The 23,500-nt window shown below is 37.5% G+C and overlaps 1 protein-coding gene across 1 annotated transcript; it reads left to right on the forward strand.

Annotated features, from left to right (window-relative positions):
- Window positions 1-1,180: 1,180 nt before the first annotated feature.
- Window positions 1,181-22,294, forward strand: LOC149113608 (uncharacterized). Its single transcript, XM_089286161.1, has 18 exons — window positions 1,181-1,268; window positions 2,424-2,491; window positions 3,475-3,528; window positions 4,739-4,910; window positions 6,021-6,145; window positions 6,774-6,926; window positions 7,160-7,494; window positions 9,757-10,033; window positions 11,176-11,510; window positions 11,972-12,254; window positions 14,159-14,294; window positions 16,052-16,175; window positions 16,794-16,881; window positions 17,584-17,607; window positions 18,396-18,525; window positions 20,840-20,942; window positions 21,441-21,522; window positions 22,160-22,294. The coding sequence occupies exons 2-18, from the start codon at window positions 2,431-2,433 to the stop codon at window positions 22,195-22,197; spliced, it is 2,520 nt and encodes an 839-aa protein (XP_089142287.1). The 5' UTR covers window positions 1,181-1,268; window positions 2,424-2,430; the 3' UTR covers window positions 22,198-22,294.
- Window positions 22,295-23,500: the final 1,206 nt, after the last annotated feature.

Here is a 23,500-nt window from a genome sequence, read left to right on the forward strand (position 1 = left end):
GGCGTGATATAAGCAGGTACTTGTACTCTTAACAGGTCAATATATTTCGTTTTTGGTCAATAAAAGCATGCACGCCCGACTAAACAAATCATGAATTAGCTGTTTCTTTAAAACTAAACTGAATTCCGCGAAAAGAATTGTTGACATCGTAAGTTTTTATATACAAAATATTTGGTCGAACGATACTGTGTATCATTCGTAACATTTTCTCAAATTGAACAAAGGAATTACTAATTGTTACGGTTTTTGAGACATCTGGCCTTCATCAGCATTTATTTTTTATGATTTGTTTCTCCCTTTACCTTCTATTTACCTCTATTTCGTTAACAATACTGCGCTGCGCATTTGAGTTTAATCTCTGTCTTAGTTTGGGGATGTCATGAAACATTTTTTTCGTACTTATTTCAAGCGACCACCTCTCCTCAGCGACCAGTATTCCAAAATACCAAAAGTTTCCAAGTCAGATCACTACATTTGGAACCTCTTGTAAGTGACCACCTCACGTAAGCGACCGCGACCACTTTTAGAGCTAAACGTTTGAAATTTTCGTTTGTTTTCAAGACCACTTGACAGACAACAGAGCAGAAATAGGATAATAAGGTGTTGCAACATTATCGCATTCCTGGGTTCGACAAGAGACGGAAATTTCTCAATGGGAAGTACCTCATTTTTCTCGAAATTGCCTTTCCACACGAATAAAACATTTAAAACATGGGGTAAGTCTCTTCAGTTACCACATGTTAAGGAAGCAAAATGTTGACCCAATATGGTCTAATCTCTCATAAGCGACCACCTCCCTTGAGCGACTACCTAAGCTTGACATCTTGAGTGGTAGGTTACGGGAGGTTCAACAGTATTTTAGAAAGGTGATTATATTTATAATTGTCGATCCACACATTTCAGAGAAATTGATATTTAGAAAGTAATTTTTGTCTACAAGAGCTTTCGAGAAAAAAAAACGAGCTGAAATTCTCGTCGTTTAGAGCTTATTTCATCACAAAAACATTCAACAGAGAACAGGAATTCGGATCAGTTAAAATATTTGTTCCTGCTTCGTTTTGCAGGTTCAGGTTTGACGCTTAACTGTTTATTTACATTTCACATCATTAAAAATTAAGGGTGAGGGCGAATTTTTGGCTATTCCCTGTTAATATGGTTATTTTCTGTGAACTGGGTTTATTTTTTACGAGCATAGGAGACTCGCAGGAACACATCGCCAACGGAGAACCTCACAATACAAATTAATATTTCCTGCTTTTTATCCAAAGGTATGTTTCAATTTGGATTCTTTCATAAAGATATTTCTTTTTCAGTATATTTTTACACCTTTCTTCAAATCAAATTAAAGTGATGTTTATCCTTTAGAAATATCAATATCTCATCCACTGAAGCACAAACTCGAGTAGATGATTCAATGTCTGACTATAACAATTTAGAAATTGTACGAATAAAAGGCTGTCCAGTTTGACATAAAAGACACTATCTTAACTGGCTCTAATTATATAAGAAACATTTTCAGATTATTTCTTTGTGTTACGGTGGCAATTAATGAAATGTACCTTAAAGGTCAAGACAGACACGCGATGTCCTGTGGTGGACAGAACAGATTACATCAGTTTCAAAATCGGAAGCTTAAAATGACTGTGCAGTCACGAAACTTCGTAAAATTAAAGTTCTTCTTGAAGCTAACAAGTCACCGCTAATCTAAAGTTCATGAATTTAGTTTGAATATCACACTTAGGTATCATTTCATCAATGGGCTCTAACTGCGCCTCAGTCATGTAGTCATGAAAAAATACCTTGTGGCGACTGCTTTAAAGGTGCCATAATTTTGTAATAAAGCGATAAGAGAGAGCGGGAAATAAATAAGTTATTTACCGACTCAGGGGCCCGTTTCTCGAAAGCCCTGGAAACTTTTCGGGCCCGTAAAGCCATAGCAAAATCTTGAACCTTACGATTACAGAGCTGTTTAATTCACATGTTCCTAATATCAAGAGAAGTTCCCTTCATACAAGAAGTTTCAGGCGTATACACTTCTCGATCTTTAGATACAGTTGGACTAAAAATGGCTTTACGGGCCCGAAAATTTTCCGGAGCTTTCGAGAAACGGGCCCCAGGGCCGGTCCGTATAGTGAAAACGTTTGACCACTGACTCGAAAATGTTGTTGGAAAAGTACTAGAAACTGTTGCCAGCCACCTTCCTAAATCATCAGTTTTACGTTCAACTCTTTGTTATTGAAGTATTATACGCTGTGAAAAACATATATATTAGCAATGTTGCGTTAGAACTCACGTCAGTAAAGCGATATTACACTACTGCGTAAGCTGTGTTACGCTTACAGAAATTTGCGTCAAACAAAGAATATATCTATTTGACACTGTACCGCGAGGTCACTAAGCTTGTATCATGTTTCTTTACGAAGGACAGAGATGAAGACTGTCTCCGCCGTTTTGGTGGGATGGGGAATCCTTCTAATGAGTTTACGTTATGGTATGACAAATTATTTTAAATTATTTTAAATTATAAACTGTATTGTATTGGTTTTACTTTCAAGTCTGATTAAGCATATCTTATCCACTTTAACTTGTAGGTCAATTAAGTATTGGGTAGTTAGACATGACCCCTAAAGCGGCATGCAATGCTTTGAATCTCATCGTGTTAAAATAAAGGATCTTACGTACTTATTTACCTCTTGTTTTTTTTTTTTAATTTGGTGCATATGTATATTAAAAAATATTTCGAAGATTTGATTGGAAGAAATTCGGATCGATCTAACTTGGGAAATATTTTCGTAAAATCTCAAGTTCTATGAAAGGAGAAAAACTAAGATTACCACAGAAAATCCAAACTGCTTTTTGTCTAATAATTAATTTGTAATTTGTGTTTTCCATTAAAACATCTTTCAATTAAAATTTTGTTTCTGGAGCAACATGTTTCAGATAATAAAAACATATGTGACTTATAAGAGTTTTGTGCACTTGTAATAAGCGGTATTGGGCCTAAAATGGTGTGGAAAATTGTTAAGAATGCATTACCATTGAGCCACCTTTGAGCCGCCATTTCCTCCTTCAAACTATTTATCGTGGCATTCCTCCACATGGGTAGTACTTAGAAGGTTGCTTCTGTTAATAGATCAACTAGTTTATCTTTTTATTTTTAAAGAGGAAACATTTTTCATTTTACAAAATATGCAAATTCAAATGTACAACGGTCGAACATTTACTGAAGATGACATAGGAATGTCGAAACATGCCTCATCAACCCGAGTTGAAATAAAGTTACTTACTTACTTTTGTAAAATGAAAAATTTTGTTTTTTTCTCAAAAATTGCTGTTACTCTACTTTTTTACGATCTTTTTATTTATTTTTGAATCCTCTAACGATTTTAAAAATATTGTATAATCCTGTTTCACCTCCTATTTAGAGATAAATACGTTACAAAATTTTTGATACGAAAAGGTTTCTTTCACAAGGTGGAGTATCATCTATCAAACATAATCGACTAAAAGAAACAAGTTTGACAGAGGGTAAGTCTTGATGGTTTCTGTAGGCCAGGCTGGCCGGCTGATGTTTAACAACTATTGGACGATGTTGACCAAAATATCGTGATTTGTCAGTGGCGAGCAGATCAATTATTTGATCTGCGAGACACTGATAAATCACGATATTTTGCAATAACCGAGTTCAATAATTGTTTTATCATTGGATCAACAATTTTTTTTCATATTTAAATCAGCTCAAGGAAGCGATCTGCTATTTTTCACTCAAGAGCGTGGTTAGAATTACGCATAAGCGAATATTATTTGCAGCAAAACAGATTTAGAAGATGAAAAGTGCATCGAATGATAATTTTTTTCAATGCGCTACCTTCGTGCTTGGAGTGCGGATTTTAATTTTGCACTGTCGCTGAACTGAAATGTTTTGCTGATATTCTCCCTCAAGACACGTTCTTCTTTTACATACCAGTTTACTATTATGTGTAAGAGATTTTCATCTATGGTGTCTTGTCAGCTAATGTCAGGAAAAACAGAGTAAAATCTTGATTTCTTTTCATTTCAGAAACCAAAACCTCTATTTTTCTGATCACTTTTCTCTCATAAAATGCCATATTAGATAGAAAAGAAACGTGATTTAGTTTGTGTCTGACAGAAGACCTTTTAGACCTTTTCTGTCTAGAGAAATAAGAAACGACCTAACATTATTAGAGTCCAGCGGCTGTCAAACATGTGTTGTATGTAACACTTAGTTACATACACTTTTATGTACACAGTTTTCTATTAGTACTAGTTTTATATTATTCTTAGCATTCATTTGTTTTATATTTTTAAAAAATTTACATTGGTGCATATGGAAGTATTTTATTAGTATTTTTAGTAACTATATAGCAGATGATGTAAGTTTTAGTGATTTTTAGTTTTAGTTTTAGTGATTTTTGTATGTTGAAGGATTCTATTAGCATTTTTATTAACTATCTAGTAGCTGGTGTAAGTTTTTAGTTATTTTTAGTAGTTTCTACAGCGTGTCCCCAAGTAACGTCTATCGTGTTTGATGAATTTGACACGCAAATTAAGTTACTCACTTTCTATCCGATTTTCGTGAATTACATTTATTTCAAATTTCAAATCCGATATCTTCCGGTAAAAACAATTAAATCAGCTTTCTTCAAAAAAGAAAGGAATCGACTCTGTATTGGTATTCCCAAAATATTAGAACAGAATTATAAATTTTACTTTTCAGAAGGGAGAGGAGAGAGAAGAGCATGTCCTGGCTTACCCAAACAACCAAGGTATCTCTTAATGGAAAAATTGGTTCAAAGAGCGACAGGGAGAACTAACGTTTGTAATCTTTTCACTTACGGTTGTTGGTGTGGTCCACGTGGACATGGAAAATACGTGGACAACTTTGATTAGTAAGTATGGACTTCCTCCACACCATAGCAATAACAATAGCAATAACATTTATTACTTATATTGCACCTTTTCTATAAAAATAGTCAAAAGTGCATTAGAATTAGATGAATTCTTAACACTTACAAATTGAGAATTAAAACTACCAACGCTACTTGAAATTTAAGACCTAAAATCCTATAATACATTCGAGAATTGGACTTATAATAAAGTCTTAACAAAAGGCGTTAGAGAACAAATGAGACTCAAAAAGCAACGACGCTATAAGAGTAAATTATATCTCCTTCATAGAGCTTGATATTTTACAGGGTATAGCAGGTTAGATTGGTCTGAAACTCGTTCGATCAGATCTTCCATTTTTAAAAACAGATCTTCCATTTTTAAAATAAGAACATAAAAGTCTGGTCTGATTAAAATTTGAAACACGAAATAAAATAGGGGTTGTACAGTCAGTTTCTTTGTTTGTTTGTTTTTTTTTTTTTGGCAAATTGGTATATTTTGTCTTTGTTTAAAAACTGACGCCAAGCAAACCAAATTATTATAACTACTCTGCCAGATTTAAGGCAATTTCACAGAAAAAAGTGCCATAAAATTCACTGTTATTTTTGCTTTTAGTAGTGCTGACCACTAAAAGCGTAAGTAAGCATGTTAGAAATTATATGAAAACCCTGACGTTTTCCTCTAAGCGCGCGCAAATTACTTATTGGTGTCTGTTTAACTTCACGGTTTACATACATACAGACATACATACATAAACTTTATTTAAGCTCGAATTTCAGTGTAGCTTGACAAGCTAATATTTCCGAGCAACAAAATATTTGATAACGAAAAATTAAAATAGAAATTGCTATTTACATATTTACAATTGACTTATGTTAACTAATTATAAAATTGTCATTTACATGTTTTATGAATTGGTTTTACTGATGTGCTTTTTGAAGTCTGAGAAGCTACATAACCTTTGAATTCAAATTAATCATTCCTGTATAAAAATATTTCCGTTTATAATTACATTTTCTGTTCCCTTCCCTTTTAGTTTGGTTCCCCCTATAGTTTCTTTTCCCCTTTTGTTCCTTTTTCTCGCTCATTATTTATTTGGTTATTTTCATCAGCTGCTGCAAAGTTCATGATTTTTGTGAGATGGACCTTGATAAAGATCCGGACAAGTGTAACGTTGTTGGGGGAATTGGGTATAAAGCGAAACAATTCCTCTACAACAAAGATACCAACAAGTGTTGTGAGTAACATATCAAACACTCAAGACAGTGTTTGACCACATTTCCAAACCCCGAGAAGTTAGTTGAAAATACGACGCGTAGCGGAGTACTTTTTTAGAGCTTCGAGGTGTTTGGAAATGTTGTCAAACACTGTCTTAAGTGTTTGACATACCTTCTTAATGGAAACTAGAACTAAGGAGAAAACGGAGAAATAAAATCGTAAAATCTATGCTAATTAAGATCGGATATCCAGACACTGTCCCGACCATGATTTCCTGCCTCTAAACGTGATGAATTGTTGTTGTGTTCGAGAGGTTTGTTCAGGGTAAAATGTTTTTTTTAATTCTGAGAAAAAAGTATTAGCTCAACGTGATAAAGAAGAACACATAAGTGAAAATACCTTTGATAAAATGAGACTAAAAATTGTTTAAAATTGTTATTAAACGGGGCATGATTACGTACGGTTCGCACTTCACTGCTTGAGTTGAGATGAATGTACCTCGAACAATAAAAACAGTAAACCTCACCGAAAAGTTTCAAAACTGAAATCAAAATTTTCGCTAATTCTGGATTAGCTTAATCGGGCTTTGAACAACCCTGCCTCACTGGTAATCATGCTTAGTAAGATTTACCTAATTGTCAATGCAGCTCCAGTGAGTGACTATTCTGCAAGCCTTATGAAAGAGAAGAAGTGCAGGCATGCTGTATGTCTTTGCGACATGGAGATGGTTCGGTGTATGGGAAACTATAAAAGGAAGATTGATATGGACAACATCTTACATCAGCAATGCAATATCACAGGTAACATTTTAGTTCCAGGACTAAATGATTTGCATCGTAATTCATTCGAAACTTTGAATACATTTTCTCTCTATTTCTTAGTAGACTTTTGGTATACAATAAAGACCGAATGAGTGCGGGAAAGTTCGGTCAACAAAAATACACCTTCTGACTTATAAGGAAAAAATTAGGCCACATTTATGCCATGTTTAAACCTATTCAATTGATCTGCTAATAATGCGGTCTAATTACAGACAGTCCTGTTTGCAAAACCAAGGCGGATGTGATTGTTCTCATTCAAGACAGTCAAGGTGTTGCCTCAGCGACAGTTAAAAACATTAAAACCTTGGTGAAAAGAATGCTGACTCAACTAAGCAGTGAATCAACTAACTTCAAATTTGCCCTGGCAAAGTACGCTACTTCGCGGCGAATTAGTTGTTTTGGAAGCGCAGATAAAGCAATCAGTTACATAGACAAGGAATACCAGCACGGAGGAAGCGGTCGTAACCGGTTAAAACTTGCCCTGAGTAAAATGGTCTTGAAACAGTTTGAAAAGCGTCCTGGCGACAGAAAAACGGACACGGCAAAGGTGAGATTTACTTTTAGCATTTTTACGAGTTGATCTAAACTGTGTGACCACCAAATTCAAATCTCAATTTTCTCTGACTTTCATAATAATGATAATAATGATAATAATGATAATAATGATAATAATGATAATAATGATAATAATGATAATAATGATAATAATGATAATAATGATAATAATGATAATAATGATAATAATGATAATAATGATAATAATGATAATAATGATAATAATGATAATAATAATAATAATAATCAGGAGGGATGGGGATGAGAATAGAGAAACAGCTGCCAACTTTAAAGCGGGGAGAAGAACTGAAAATATTCAAGACTGGAAAGAAAAGCCGTTATATGGACAGTTTGCAAGACAGGGTGAAGGACAAAGAAGTGAGGAAACATGGACCTGGTTAAAAGAAGGAACGCTCAAGAGAGAAACAGAAGCTCTTATCATTGCTGCACAAGATCAAGCAATACGAACAAACTATATTAAAACGATGGTTGACAAGTCACAGAATGACCCGAAATGTAGGATCTGTAAGCAGAGTAACGAGACCATTAGCCATATTGTAAGTTCGTGCTCGAAACTGGCACAAAAAGAATACAAAAGGAGACATGATAACGTGGCTAGAGCAATCCATTGGGACCTGTCAGGAAAATGTGGGTTCGAACGAAAGGAGAGATGGTATGACCATGTTCCAGACAGTGTGCTTGAAAATGAGGATTACAAACTTCTATGGGACTTCAGTGTGCGAACAGACCATGAAATAGGGGCTAGGAGACCGGATTTGGTGATCATTGACAAGAGAGACAAGAGCTGTCAGATTATAGATGTGGCAATTCCAGAGGATAATGGGGTGAGAGAGAAGGAAGATGAAAAAGTTGAAAAGTATCAAGATCTAGCAAGAGAAGTTCGAAAAATGTGGGGTGTGAGGACAAAGGCTATTCCAGTGGTAGTGGGAGCATTGGGATCAATACCACTGAGATTGAAGGACAATCTGAGAGCCATTGAGGTGGGCATTCCTGTTGGACTGATCCAGAGATGTGCATTGTTGGGGTCGGCAAGAATTCTTAGAAAGGTGCTGGAGATGTAGAAAGAAGAGAAAAAGCAAACAAGGGGTGTTTCTTGGCCTCCCTAGGCAACTTGTTGTTGCCCGGAGCCAATGACGAAACCAGCTTCAATATCATCAATAGCTGTGCGAATCTTTAATAATACTAATAATAATAACGAATATTTAAACAGGATGACCCATGAGTGTATTCAACACTGTTATCAGAGAGGTCCTGTAAAAGAAACTATAGTGAAAATAAGGTAAAAAAAGGTAAAAAAAAAAACAAGGCGTGCAAAATTAGTAAAAATGTTCACTAAAGCTTATGCTAAATAGAAATCTTGAAGTTATGGGTCTAAATTCGATTGGTCATTATCATCAGTCCTCATCGCGCCATCGGACACATAAGGCTTTAAAATTTGATTGGTAGTTTATTAAAAATCTTGGCTCCTTGATAGTGAAAGCTCTTCTTCCCAAATTCAAGGCGAACTTTAGGTAGTTTCACTGATAAACCATTGTTCCCTGTGTTCTTAGAGTGAAGTGATCTTTCAAAGTAGGTCTTAAAGGGGGTGCAAACATTATTTTGAAGACAGTCGAAGACAAACTGACTGCTTTTGCGCTTAATTAAGTTCTCTGCTGATGGAAGTTTTAGATTGCTGTTACCAATAACTTTCAAACTTCGTTGTTCAATGTTCTTTATCAGACTTTTTCGCGTGTCTGACCAATCAAGACCAAGTGATCTGCAGTATGTAAAAATAGGCAAGATCATTGTTTTATAGATTGTTGCAGTACATTTTTGGTCAATCAACGAACGGATTGACTTTAAGAGATTAGGTCTGCCTGGTGCTTTCTAGTAAGTTCAATCAAAGTGTGATGTAAGGTTCAAATTTGGGTCTAGGTCAACGCCCAAGTACTTGTAAACAAACGACATTGGTGATACATGCCCCATTAACGGAGATATTAAGCTCATTTCCCTGAAGATTGATTCTTTTCGCAGTTCCAAAGAACATAGTCTCAGTCTTCCCTTTTTTAAAATTGGTATAGGGAAGATAAAAGATTCGAGAATAATTTTATAAAACCCGAACCTTAGCTATATTATTACAAAATAGGAACATATTGCGAGATAGCGGGTCTCAAATTCGAAAGTCTCTCATTCAAGTTGTCAATTCTGTTTTTCATTCTTCGTATTAACAAACTCGTTTCCAATTTTGATCAAGATTCTAGTGCTATTCTCAGACGGGAACACGGTGGATGAGAATGGAGACATTATGGACACCTTCATTCTTGAGAAAACAGCCAAAATGTTGAGAGTCGATAACAACATCAAAATAGCTGGTGTCCTTATTCCCAACACCGAGAAAGCACTGCGAATACAAGAGTTAACAGGCATCGTCACTGAACCAGATGACGCTATAGCACCCGATTTTTCTGCTTACCTCGACAAGATCGCAGATCTCCTAGCAACTCAAATAAAGGAATTCGCTTGTTCTTATGGTAAGAAGCTAACCTTTGTTCTGTTGGAACTTTATCTTTTTATCTCTTGGTATAGGACTGGCAAGTAAATTACAATGGCCTTCTTAAGTAGGTTTCTCCCTGTACGGGGGGAGGGGGGGGGGGGGAGGGGAAGAGAAGTGGCAATTCAGGAACACTCCCTGGAATTTTTAAATGGGATTACCAGCAAATTTTCTAAGTTTCGAACCAATTTGAGGGCGAAATTTGTCGTTATCCAAATCCTTGCAGTTTCTAAAGTTAAAGAAGTCGCGCCAAATAATACTTTGCAAATGTATCTTTTGTTTGAAAACCAATGAAACTTCATCATCCTCATCTTTATTTAAAAACACGGTAAATACATCAGGCATTAACAATTTACTACAAAAGCTACCACTTGTTACGAAAGGCTATGTATACAGATTAATCTTGTATAATTAATCAATCCTCTATAATAAATGAGTACAATGCAATCTTGTACTTTTAATGCACACACCAATCCTGTTTTTGTGAGGTTCAAAATCCTATAATTTGAAAACATCATCAAATTTCAAATAGGTAAAGTTATGTACCTTTGCAAAAATCGCCTTCCTGAAAGTTTCAATGAACCTGTTTTTACCACTATTTGCTCCTACTGTGGAGCTAATGTAAAGAAATTCTCACTCCGTTTTCAAGGCCCCTAATTAGTTAGTTCTCTCAGCACTGAAATTCAATATCCCTCTAGTATTGCTGTGTTTAACTATAAACTTAAGTTATCTTGCTTGGTATAAGTATATTTTACTTCTCTTAGTGTGCTTATTCCTTTTTTAAGTCTTATGTATCTTTAAGGTGGTCTTTTGCATAAGCCTTATTGGTTTCTCTGGGCTTCCTTGTCTTGTACATTGGTATGTTGTAAATATATTTATAAATGGCAAAATCAAAACAAGAACAAGAACAAATATTAGGCTTAATTTCTTACAGCTGAAAGAGGTGCATTGCGACAAGATGGCTATGCATCATATCTTATTCAGCGCCCATTGAAGTAAAATACCAGTGACCACACCTTAATTTATTAACACATGGTTGAACAGTAGATTAAAGAACAGTTCGTGATTGTCCACAAGTTCTGCAGTAAAAAACAAAACAGAGATAATGTTGTCTAATTGCAGGAGTTTACTTTTGCATGGACAAGACGGATGTGATTTTTCTGATTCAAGACAGTCAAGGTATTTCCTCAAAGACAGTTGGAAACATTAAAACCGTATTGAAAAAAATGATGCCTAAACTACGCAGTGTGTCATCTGACTTCAAGTTTGCTGTGGCAAAGTACGCTACGTCGCGGCGAATTAGTTGCTTTGGAAGCGCAGATAAAACAGTCAGTTACATGGACAGCGAATACCAACATGGAGGAAGCGGCCTTAACCTGCTAGATCTTGCCTTGAGTAAAATGGTTTTGAAACAGTTTGAAAAGCGTCCTGCCGACTCATATGAGGACAAGGCCCAGGTGAGTTTTACTTTTGGCTATTTTCTCTTTTGGTCAGACTTTGTGATGAACAAATTCAAGTTATCTGCGTTATCTCTGACTTTTATCAAAGTTGATATCAAAAAGAGAGAAAATTTGGGGAAAATACTATAAAAACCGAGGGCCAGTTTCTCGATGGTCCCGAAAAGTTTTTCCACCCGAAAAGCTGTAGCAAAATCTCAAACCTTATGACTACTGAGCTGTTTTATGTACATATTCTTAATACGAATAGAGGTTTCCTTCATACAAGTTTCATGCGAATACAACTCTCTGTCTTTAAATACCGATTAACTAAAAATGGCTTTCAGGCCCTTGGAGAAACGGGTACCTGGCCTCAGTTATATAATTACAAAACCAGAAACTCACTGCAAGACAGCAGGTCTTAAATTCCAAAGACTTTGGTTCAAAATGTCAGTGTTAATAAATCGTCTGCAATGTTCAAGATTCTAGTCATATTCTCAGACGGGAACGCACAGAATGAGAATGGTAACATTATGGACACCTCCACACTCGAGCAAACAGCAAAGTCGTTGAAAGAAGACAACAGCATCAATATTATTGGTGTCCTTATTCACAACACTGAGAAAGCATCACGAATACAACAGCTGAAAGGCATCGTCTCTGAGCCAGATAACGTCATAGATACAAATGCGGTGAGGGTCACCAGTTATAACAACATTGCGGATCTCCTGGCATTTCGCGTGAAACGATTGGTTGGCTGCCTTGGTAAGAATGTTATTTAATTCATTCTCTATTTGCACAATTGCGCATAATTCACTTTGTTTGCCCCAAACATTTGGCATAAATTATTGTTGTGAAATTGCCTTGGGAATGCGCAGACCTCCCAAGAGCATTTAAAAATGATAGCTTATGGAAAATTTGGGGGCAGACAGAGTGAATTAAAGGGAGTTGGAAAAAAGAGAATAAGAACTTTATCTTTCTATACCCTGTATATAAGGGTGCGTTCTTTTGGATCTTCTGGATCAGGGAACAATTGTCCAAGATCACTCGGATTTTGGTGGATCAAAGGACCCGATGATTCCACTCTGATAAAGGATTTATCGCCTTTTAATGCCCCACGATACAAGTGATCTTGGATCATTGATCCTGACCAGGATTACCCCAAAGGAATGCAGCCATACTAGGAAGTACACTGCAATGGCCTTCATGAGCAATTAATCTCTCCTCTAGGTGGGTCGGGAGGGTAGGGAGAGCCTGTGGTGCCAAAATAGGAATAGTAATTGGATTTTTGGCGAATGAGGAAGTGCCGCCCAGTTTTCCAAATCTTGACTAAGTTTCAGGGCAAAATGTTATTCAGTCCCTGACAGTGTTTAAAAAGTATCTTATTATAGGAAATTAACGCTCGTGTTAATTAACGTATTTGAAATGAACGCGACTTAAATTAACGCGAATTGAAGGTAAATTTGCTTCGCAATAAAGGAAATTAACGTGAGAGAGGGGGAAAAATTTCAAACTGAGGGAAATTAACGCGTTCGCTACACCCCGAAAAAACAGAATCTTTTGAGAGCAGGAGCAAATGTATCTTACTAATGTGAAAGATTGATGTGCAGTGTAAAGTGCGCGAATAAAATTTATTGTTTGGCTGTGTCAAGAATGTCTGGAGTGTGTCACAGATTTGGGGGAAAATAATGACAGTAAGTACGCGTGCTGTGATTGGTCAATTTAGCGGGCCGTATTCTACTGTACGGCCCGCTATAATTTAAAGCTGTTTTTGTTGCCAAAATGTTGCGTGATTTTTCGCCAAGTGTTCTTAACTTTTTAAGCAAGTAAAAGTTTAAAATGTTCTTTAATTTCTGAAATTCGGTATTAAAACCTGCTTACGACTTAAGAGTCACTTAACAACGATTTCAAATTGGCTCGTTTTGCTTTCGAGGTGCGTCAGAAATTTGAAGCCGTTCTGCCTGAATAGAAATCGTTTCCGAACCCGTCAGACACACAATAGAGATATGATACATATCTTACTAACCTCGTCTTCTCGGTCCCCACTGTAAGTTACGGATCCTCGTTTTTCCACTTCGATTTATGGCCCGCGCGCTTCGCGCTTGGGCCTTAAATCGATGGGATAAAATTCGGTCCGTAACTTACAGTACGGCCCTCGAACTCGCTTAGTAAGAGGTATATATACCATGATATCTAAGCAATTGAAAGCTCTTGAAATGCATTGTCCAATGATCCAGTTTTTAATCAACAAATTAGAAATGATCATTGGATAATGCAACTTAAGAGTTTTCAATGGCTTAGCCATCATGGTATGTAAGCCATTATACCATACTCTACAGTTAAAAGCGTTTATATATATATATATATATATATATATATTATCTTAGGTTTTTATATTTTGGGGGCGTTTTTAGTGAAAAAAATTATTTCACCGTAGTCGCGCTTTTTGGATATGAGATGACTTGAAGTTCCTCGTTGGCTATCCAATGTAATGCGTACTTGTGAATAATTGATAAATATTCAATCCAAAAATTCAAAATAGTAACAGGGCCTGGCAGGCGAGTACCTTCCAGTTTAACTATGCAAACATAAAAGAGATGTATTTGTACTCTAGCTAGTTTCTATGCGCCTACTAACAAATTTCATAGCAACATTTTTTTTTCCAATAGTTAAGTACACGGTGAAGGTTTACACCCCGGACTCGCATGTGAGAAGTGACTACGAACTGACTGTAAGGATCAAAGGACAAGGGAAACAGAAGACTGCGGATCATGTCTTGCACGAGACAACACTAGTCAGGGAAAAGTATGATATATTATCCTTTGTGTTCCTCCGTGCTCAGGGTCCGGGGGGACATGTCACAGTGACGGGAGTGTTTGACGTACCTTTTCGTAGTCATCTTTTCTAGCTTTGTGTCGTTTAGTTCTAGCTTTGTGTCGTTTAACGATAGAGACTACAGATATAATTATTCTAGCATCTTTTAGGGTGTAATGTTTGGAACAAAATATGTTTCCAACGACTTCGCATAAAGAATTGCTATCTCTTACTACAATTATCAGTCGAGTAAGGCGCGACGGAGCTTTGGTGACGAAGTTCTTGGACTTAGAATTACGGTGATGCCACGGGCAACTCTCCTCGTTTCCAATGGTAACAATGCGCTTTGCTGCCAGTGACGTCAAAGGTCGAGAAGTTGCCACTGGAAACGGAGCCAGTTGCCCGGGACAATAACACAAGTTGAACGTTAAAAACTGGTCACCAAACTTTCGTCGCGTGTTTCTCAACTGACAATCGTAGTAAGGACGAAAATAAATTCGACCCGCGTCCACAAAACGTAATTCTGTTTCCCTCTAAGATTTCCCTTTTGAATGATCACCCCTGGCAATTCAAATATTTACAAATACATTGGCTGAAACCAAATGTCAGGTTTCATTAGAAATTTTAAATGCTGAGCTTAGGAACGTGTTGGAATTAACGAGCAGAACAAGACATCACGTCTTTATACACACTAGACCCAGTTAAAAACAAGTCTCAGAAACGATATCAAAACTGCTAAATCCCAGTAGTTCGATATAACAGTTCTTATGTCAAACTACAGCGATTGAACAGTTTTTAAAACGTGTCTGAGAGCTTTTTTGTAAGTTCGTCTAGATCTGTTCTCCTCGAACGTCAGGTTCGGTTGAGATACTGCTGAGTCTCCTAGTATCTGATACAGCCCTTTCCCTAGGCTGGGTTTCTAGCAACAACTTCCCTCCAAGGAGAGAACTAATGGTACCACGACGGTAAAACCGGGAGGGCATCCAGAGAACCTATGTGAGGAAGTGCGGTGCGTTTGTTGAAGCTGCTACCGACCTAATTCAGACCAAAACAAGTGATTTCGGACGTGACTCTAAAATGGATACCTCATTTAAACTCTCTATATCGAAGGATAGGTACACGTTGTTACAACCCTTTCCGTCACGTGATTTTTTTCAGCCAATACTTCCCTCTGAGGAAAGGACTAATTGTTCCAAGTTATAGTGGACAAACCCGGGGAGGTCTCCCCGAGTTTAGGTGGGGATGTGCAGTGCGTTCCTCGAAACCCTTACCCTAATTCAGACCAGAGTATAGTGACTTTCGATTCCCTTTTTCAGATCTGGGGCCCGTTTCTCGAAAGCCCCGGAAACTCTGTTCCGACCCGTAAAGGCATAGCAAAATCTCGAACCTAACGATTACAGAGCTATTTTATTCACATATTCTTAATATGAAGAGAGGTTCCCTTCATACAAGGAGTTTCAGCCGTATACACTTCTCCGTTTTTAGATACAGATGAACTAAAACTGGCTTTACTGGCCCGAAAAGTTTCCGGGGCTTTCGAGAAACGGGGCCCCTGACCCTAAAACTGATACCCTACTTCAGCTCTCTATATCTGGACTTGTTCAACCAGGAATGCCTTCAACTGAGACTGCTTATATATGGTAGTTCCCTGAACTTGCGGCAAACAGAATAATTTTGAACAGTAAAATTTAGAATATAGGTAACTTATTTGAGTTTAGATCTATCGTCAGCTGATTTATTCTTTTAAGCAACCTACACGTGATTGTATCAGAGTTCTATGATCTTGATGTGGGCACTGTGGAGAGGATTGAGATAAGACCAAGAAGAGTCAAAAACAGCTTTTTCGGAAGTGATACCTGGAACCTTAACGAGGTAGGTGGGCAAAAGGTAAAGTCTGCATACGAGCCAAGTGGCCCATCAGGCCGGAGCTTATCCTGGTTTCAGTAGCATGAAGTGACCAGGAGTATTTCTAATCCCCCCTGGATGGGATGCTAGTCCATCGCAAGGTTCCGTGAGAGTAAAGTGTCTTGCCCAAGAACACAACACAATGTCCCGCCCAGGGACAGAGGAACAGCAGTGTACGACTGCTTTTATTATTATTAAATTCCATTCCACACACGACATATAATACTTATTATAAAATACATTTAGTACAATGCATTGCTCAGTTATATATCATTACTTTGTTTCCATGCGTTTACTAATTTATGAACGACACATAAATTACCTACAATACATTACTGTCTCACTTACCTACCTACCTATCTACCTGCCTACTTACTTCATTTATGCTTGCTCGCTTACGTTTGCCACCGGTGGGCGAAAGACTGGTTTATATTGACAAACAAGCGGAAAATATGCGCATGTTTAGACCTGGTATCTGCAGTAAGAGTAATACAAATAATTAGCTCTAAACTAGCCATTAATTTTGTGTCACTCAAATGCTCAGAACATGTCACTTAAAGAATATTTGGTTTGTTTTTGTATCAGGTGAAGGTTACAAAGGGAGACGAAACGCGAACTGCAGTGTTCAAGGAAACCATTCCAGTATGGCCCTCAAACATCCGCTGGTATTCTGGTACGTCCTGACGCCAAAACAACAGCTGGAAAATATTATTTGTTCTAGAAATCTAATGCCCATGTGTACTCTTAAAACTAGACCTTATTCAAGCTAAAACTTTCCATTGTACCCATAGTAGTCTAATTGGTAAGTAATTGGTTTGGTTTTGGTTTTAGGACACTCAATTGAAAACCACTCTATGCCCAAGGTTTCCTAGTACCGTATGATAATTTTCTGAACTCTATTATTAGTATAGGTAATCGTATGAAAGCGAGTGCAATTAAGGACTACACCACGAGTAATAGTTAAAAAATTGTACGATTGCTCATTTATACGCCTACCCGCTATATATTATGCATTGTATTGGATTTACTTTTAAGTGTGATTATGCATTTGATATATTTTATCCACTTTAACTTCAATGTAGGTTACTTAGATACTAGTCAGTTACACATGACCCCTCGAGCATGTAATGCTTTTAATCTCATCGTGTTTAAATAAAGGATCAAACTTACTTACTTACCCCTCCCCCTAAAGTTGACGCTCACGCGTCCAGCCGTCTCTTCTCGCGGAGGAACGTAGACCAGACTCGAGAGAGCGGCGGAAATCGAGCCTTCATGCTCTCTTGACCGCACTGAGTGATAATAGTGATATTAAAGTGTAACACAAACAGCTATACGAAGTCAATTTAATAAACTTATCTCGTATTTTGCTTTGCAGCTAGAGCCTGGCTTAATCCATACAGTAAGTAAATGAGAATGACGCAAAAAAATATAAATAAATTTAAATATGATGAAAGAAATTAGGGACATAAAGTTAAGAAACCATTCTAATGAGGGTATTTAGATCTACTTAGAAGCCGCTGCGTTCAGAACCGCTGTGTTTTGGCCTTGGACCTGAAATTCTCAGTCGAAAGCATTCGATCGTCAACGGCTTAAAACTGTATTTATTATAATAACTTCGGTGATTTACAAGGATTTCAAGCCCTGAGAAAAGCCGAAACTGAACACGTGTGTAAACTTATGATAATTTAACTGTAATGATATCAATGACGTGATGTTTGATATCAAGGCATCCTTGACCCTTTCATCGTACTTAAATTTGTTGGTGTTAACCGAAACATCTTCAGATGTTCCTCGAAAGTCTTCTGCAACTTCGGTAATCTTCGGAAATTTTCGGAAAATGTCTTCGGAAACGTGCGTGGGCTTAGGAATCATTTGGAGAATACTTAAAACTTTTCGGAAACTGGTCGGAAATCTTCCAAAAATCGTCAAAAACGTCGTTATTTTTATGTTTATGTAATAGACAAAATAATACATGGTTGCTTTTAGATATGGAATTTCTATTCTCGTGTTCAACTTTATATCTTAGGAGTGAGTGCAGCTCTCTCGTGAGATATCGAGGTGAACACTCGAAGTTCCATGTCTACGATTAGCCATGCATATATGTACGTATCATTCTAGAAAAAATGCATGTAGCCTGTCTTATTTCATTGCATGCTCCTTTCATGTTCATTCTGTTTATTTCAACAGTTTCCTACTCGGTCAAAGTTTACGGATCGGACACAGAGACTAAAAATATTTTGTCACTGGCTGTTGTGATTGAAGGAGAAGATGACACAGAAACTAAATTCAAATACTTGACCAACAAAGCGACAGAGGAGTATGAAATGTTCATCATGTCTTCAGCCGAAATGGCGGGCCCCGGTCGGGGGACTGGAGGGGGGGGAGGGCTGGTATAGCTTGGCTTGGCATGTTTAATAAATTGACAACTGTTTATCCTGGCAGCTGGAAACACAGTACGTTTGGAATCAGAGAGAACTGATACCTTTTGTAGGTGAAAAAGGGGGAGACGGCATGGCCGAGTGGTTAGGGCGCTCTGACCACTAAGCTGGATTTGTTTCTCAGTAGACCCTAGTTCAACTCTTCGGCAACGCTTGTAAATAGCCAAGTGTTCTGCCTCCTTCCAGTTGGGATTTGCAACTATGTTATGTTCATTTGTATTATTTGTTTCATAAGGTCTAGATAGCAGCAGACACGTAAAGATTTTGAGGAAAACGACCAATTTTTTAAGTTTAAAAGACATGTTTCGACAGAACTTCTGTCATCTTCAGTTGAATGAATGATTACAAAGCAAGTTGAATAATAAGTAGTACTTTTGTACAGGACATTCAATCTTTATCTATGTTTGGTAAATTTATGGTTTCCTTCGATGTTGAAAGTCTCTTTACTAACATACCTCTTGAGGAATGTATTGACCTGGCGGTCAATTACATTTCCGAGGGCAATCCTGACCTCAAGTTAAGTAAGCCTGAACTTAGAAGCCTTTTCACTGTAGCCACCGCCCAGACCCATTTCTTATTTAACGGTTCTTTCTATGACCAAATTGACGTGACCAAATGACCAAATTGGTGTGGCCATGGGGTCTCCCCTTGCTCCCGTATTAGCCAATCTTTTTATGGGGCATCATGAAAAACTATGGTTGGAAAATTTTCAATATTCTAAAATTTTATTTTATCGTAGGTATGTTGACGACACTTTTTGTTTATTTCACTCGGAGCACGATGCTGTTATATTTTTTGACTACATTAACTCTAGGCACCCCAACATAAGGTTTACTATGGAAAAAGAACTTAATCGCAAATTACCCTTTCTAGATGTTCTTATTGATAATAGTGACACTAATTCCTTCCTAACTAGGGTTTACCGTAAGAAAACCTTCACTGGGTTATTAACTAATTATTTTAGCTTCACCTCGTACTCATTTAAAGTAGGTCTCATTAGGACTCTTGTTGACAGGGCCTACAAGATCAACAACACTTGGTCGGGGTTACACGAGGATATAACCAAGCTTACTGAAATTCTCAAAAAGAACCTTTTCCCTGCCCATTTAATTGAAAAAGTGGTTAACCATTACATCACTGGGACCCATAGCAATCATTGTCCCCGGGGCTAACCCCTTACCACCTCGCCCACGTTTTACTTTAAGCTGCCGTACATAGGCCATTTCTCTGTCATCACTCAGAAGAAGATTCGACACTTAATCAAGCGCTATTGTAATGATTTAGACATGAAATTAGCTTTTTCTTCCTTTAAGATAGGTAACCTTTTTGGTGTGAAAGACCCTATCCCCGGCGGGCTTCGTTCACGTGTGGCTTATAGGTTTACATGTGCGGGCTGTAATGCCTGTTATGTCGGCGAAACCTCCCGACATTTTTTCACACGCGTACGTGAGCACTTAGCCGTTGATAAGGCCTCTCACATCTTAAAACATCTTCAGAATTCTGAACGTTGTCGCTCATTGTGTTCAATAGACTGCTTTCATATTTTAGATCACGCCACTACCAGCTTTCAACTCAAGATAAAGGACGCTATCCATATTCAAAAAGAACTACCTTGCCTCAATCAGCAATTACACCATGTAAATCTAAAATTATCCTTTTAATATACACCTTTTCACGTTCTGTTGTTACTATTTGTCTCAATCAGCATTTTTGTCTATTTATTATTCAATTTGCTTTGTAATCATTCATTCAACTGAAGATGACAGAAGTTCTGTCGAAACATGTCTTTTAAACTTAAAAAATTGGTCGTTTTCCTTAAAATCTTTATTTGTTTAATCATTTCGTTTCTTTGGCCCTGAAAAGCCCCATCGGGGAAGTAGTCAATTAATTAATTAATTTATTAATTAATTTATTTATTTATTTATTTATTTATTTATTTACTTATTTATTTATTGATGTAAAAAGAATTCCAGCAGCGCCCACAAAATGCGATTCCGGTCCTCTTTCTCGTCCCCAGAGCCTCCGTTTCTTTTGGTCATGTGGTCGGCAATTTTAAAACGAGTAGCACTGGGATCGAGAACTGGGACTACCGATGATAGCTCTCGTCAAATTTATCTCCCCTACGGTTACAGGGAGGAAAAATCTATAAAAATCGGTTCTTATCGCCAATTTTCTCTTGTTTACTCCCTTTAGTAACCAACTCGTCATCAAAGGTAGTTTCAGGGATATTAATGTGGGTATTATGGAATGGATTCGGGTAAGAACAGCGACAATAATTGATTGGACTCTTAAAGAGGTACAGTGATATTTCCCGTAAAAGTATCTTTAGTGACGTAGTTCAAAAAGTTCAGGCACTGGCACTTGAAGTAATTTGCCTCTACAAAGGTTAACACTTAGAGCGGTTTTCAATTGTGCGTTGTAAAACCAAAACCGATGACATCCCTCTGACCAACCATGAAGGTGGTAGCCAGTCCAATTAACCAATCAACACTCGAAGCAAATGCATGAAGTCGGCCCGATGCGCGGGAAAATCTGCGCGAACGAGTTTTACAGGCCTGCAAATGATCTCGGGACTGCAAATCATACCCAAATTGTACCGCAAAAGATCCCCCGGACCAGAAATTGTCGCTTCGCTATTTTAAGCCAACTACTCATTTAGCGTGGTAATTTAAAACCAAAGAAAATGGCCCGCTGCATGATCTACTAGCCCTAAACTGAAACTTTACTCCTGCCTCTACCCCGTTTTATTGATTCCAAGGGTGGCCGAGTAATATTTGTTTTGCTTGTGTATCAGGTAAAGGTTACAAAGGGAAAGGAGACGGTAACTGCAGTGTTCAACAAAAAGACTACCGCATTTAATCTGAATAATTATCGGGGTAGGTCAGATCAGCTGACTTGAAACTAGTCAAAATAGTATTTACTTTTTGTTTTTGTTGTCAGAAGTGTTTTAGCTATCGTAAGCTTGTAATATTTTTTTCCTTGCTAGCAGCTGTTATTGTTTTGAGGTTAAGGGCATTGTTTCTGTTGTTTTGTCTATTGTCCTCTCAAAGGGTATCAAGCCATTCGTATGAGACCTTGCGAGAGCTACCACCCGATCCCTTGTTGTTGGCTCCCTAGACTCAAGTTGTTATGGGAACACGCTTCACTTCTCGAATACAGCCAATTTGGGTTTTAATTTTCCTAGCTAGCGGTCTGAATTACCATGAAAGTATTGATCACAAAAAATTATGACAACACTTCGAAGATAGAATTGACATTCCTACTTAATTCAAGTCCTATTTTTTCTTTTGATTTCCACTGTGTATTGGTTTCGCGTTTTTCATCTATCTGTAGGAAATTTGGTGGCCAAAGATAAATTTTATAACATTAACTGAGTAAATAAAGCAGTATCGGACTAATAATAGTTTCAAGGAAAGTTGGCTGTATAATGCTGTAAGCTGATTAAAGTTCGAACTAATAGAGACAGTTATTGATTATCAGTTAAATAAAATGATTTTGCATTTTGTTTTGCAGCTAGGGCACAGGCGTCCAGCCCGCCGTCTGGTTCATAACGGTCAACGGAATGGGAACGGAGCACAAAAAGCATGCGCATAATCTGCAATGAGAGGAAACGAGTGAAAAAAAATAAATAAAAGATTTATGATTGAAGTTTCTTTTACGACTTATTCAAGTCCAGTTCTTAAGTTTCACGGATTCCCAGACGGTTACAGTGAAATCGTTATTTCTCAGTGAGTTTGAAACTTGCTCGGTATAAGAAGGGACTTTAGATATCTTGAGCGCTTACCATGTGTGTAGAAAACCAGCAAACAAAATGAGAAGGGATGAGTGTGTACCATTTGACAACATTCGAAAACCTTCCACTGGAAAGGACATTCTCGACCCCAGAGCTACTCTCTTTTGCGCATGCCTGATGGCTTCGTGTCTTATATACCTAGTCCAGAACGCGAATGTCTAGAGCAGCAATGGTGGAAAGGACTGTTTCCCACCGAAACGACTGCGTATTTCCCGGCGGGCTGAAGTTGTCTTCCAATTCACTACAGAATCTCCTGCTGCCAATTCCCCCGCTAGAAGTACACTGCCAATTTGTTTCCCTTTTGATTTTATACAACTGCTGCAATCACTAGCTTTCCAACCCCGCACGCAACGGGAAAATATCATTTGCGCACTTGCAGAACTAAACAACACAAATGTAATATGGTTTACGTATCAAGACTTACTTAGAAGCACGCATAACTGTGGATTTTCACACGGTAATAACTTTTTAGGAATGCTTTCGCTATTTTCCAAACAATATAACATTGAATGCTTTTCGAACGCATATTTCATCTCTTGGTATTAGAACCATGTCTCTTAAACATTGGATGGAAATATAATCCCTAACATGTGAGTCATGGCTCGTAAACGTAGTGCCAACTTGCCACGACGTCTAATATTTGGGTCCAATAACTTGTTATGTAGTGCCTTGGTAGTTTTTGGCTGATATCAAAAGATATCACAGTCGCCAAAACCTTCATCTCTTGCTAATAGAATCACGTCTCTTTCACGGGTCGAAAAAGAGTATGATGTCAAACTTCGGATCAGTATTACTTATATTCCACCATCTTGAAACTAGATTCAACCTTTGGGATCTAATATCTTTTACTGTAGGACCTTGCCAACAGTAGTCCATCTTGATATTCAGTCCGCACAAAGGACCAAGGTACTACACAAAACGTTATTAGACTCGAAAAAGTGGACATAGTTTTAAGACAAGAATTGGTTGGAAGCTGCCGGCAGGTTGGTGAAAAAGTGCTGGGAAACTTGGAGTGATAAATTACAACATGGCTTTTAACATAGTATCCAGTCTCGGACCAC

This window comes from Orbicella faveolata, unplaced genomic scaffold (genome assembly GCF_042242905.1).
Source record: "Orbicella faveolata isolate gen_17 unplaced genomic scaffold, um_ofav_v1 contig_14, whole genome shotgun sequence".
NCBI classification, from domain to species: Eukaryota; Metazoa; Cnidaria; class Anthozoa; order Scleractinia; family Merulinidae; genus Orbicella; species Orbicella faveolata.

What these genes read in the sequence shown, in the direction of transcription:
- LOC149113608 (XM_089286161.1), top strand. Translation starts at nt 2,431, where the DNA reads ATGAAGACTGTCTCCGCCGTTTTGGTGGGATGGGGAATCCTTCTAATG. An exon ending in ACAACACTAGTCAGGGAAAA is followed by an intron (nt 14,295 to 16,051) that starts GTATGATATATT and finishes TATTCTTTTAAG; the next exon opens with CAACCTACACGTGATTGTAT. An exon ending in AAACATCCGCTGGTATTCTG is followed by an intron (nt 16,882 to 17,583) that starts GTACGTCCTGAC and finishes TTTGCTTTGCAG; the next exon opens with CTAGAGCCTGGCTTAATCCA.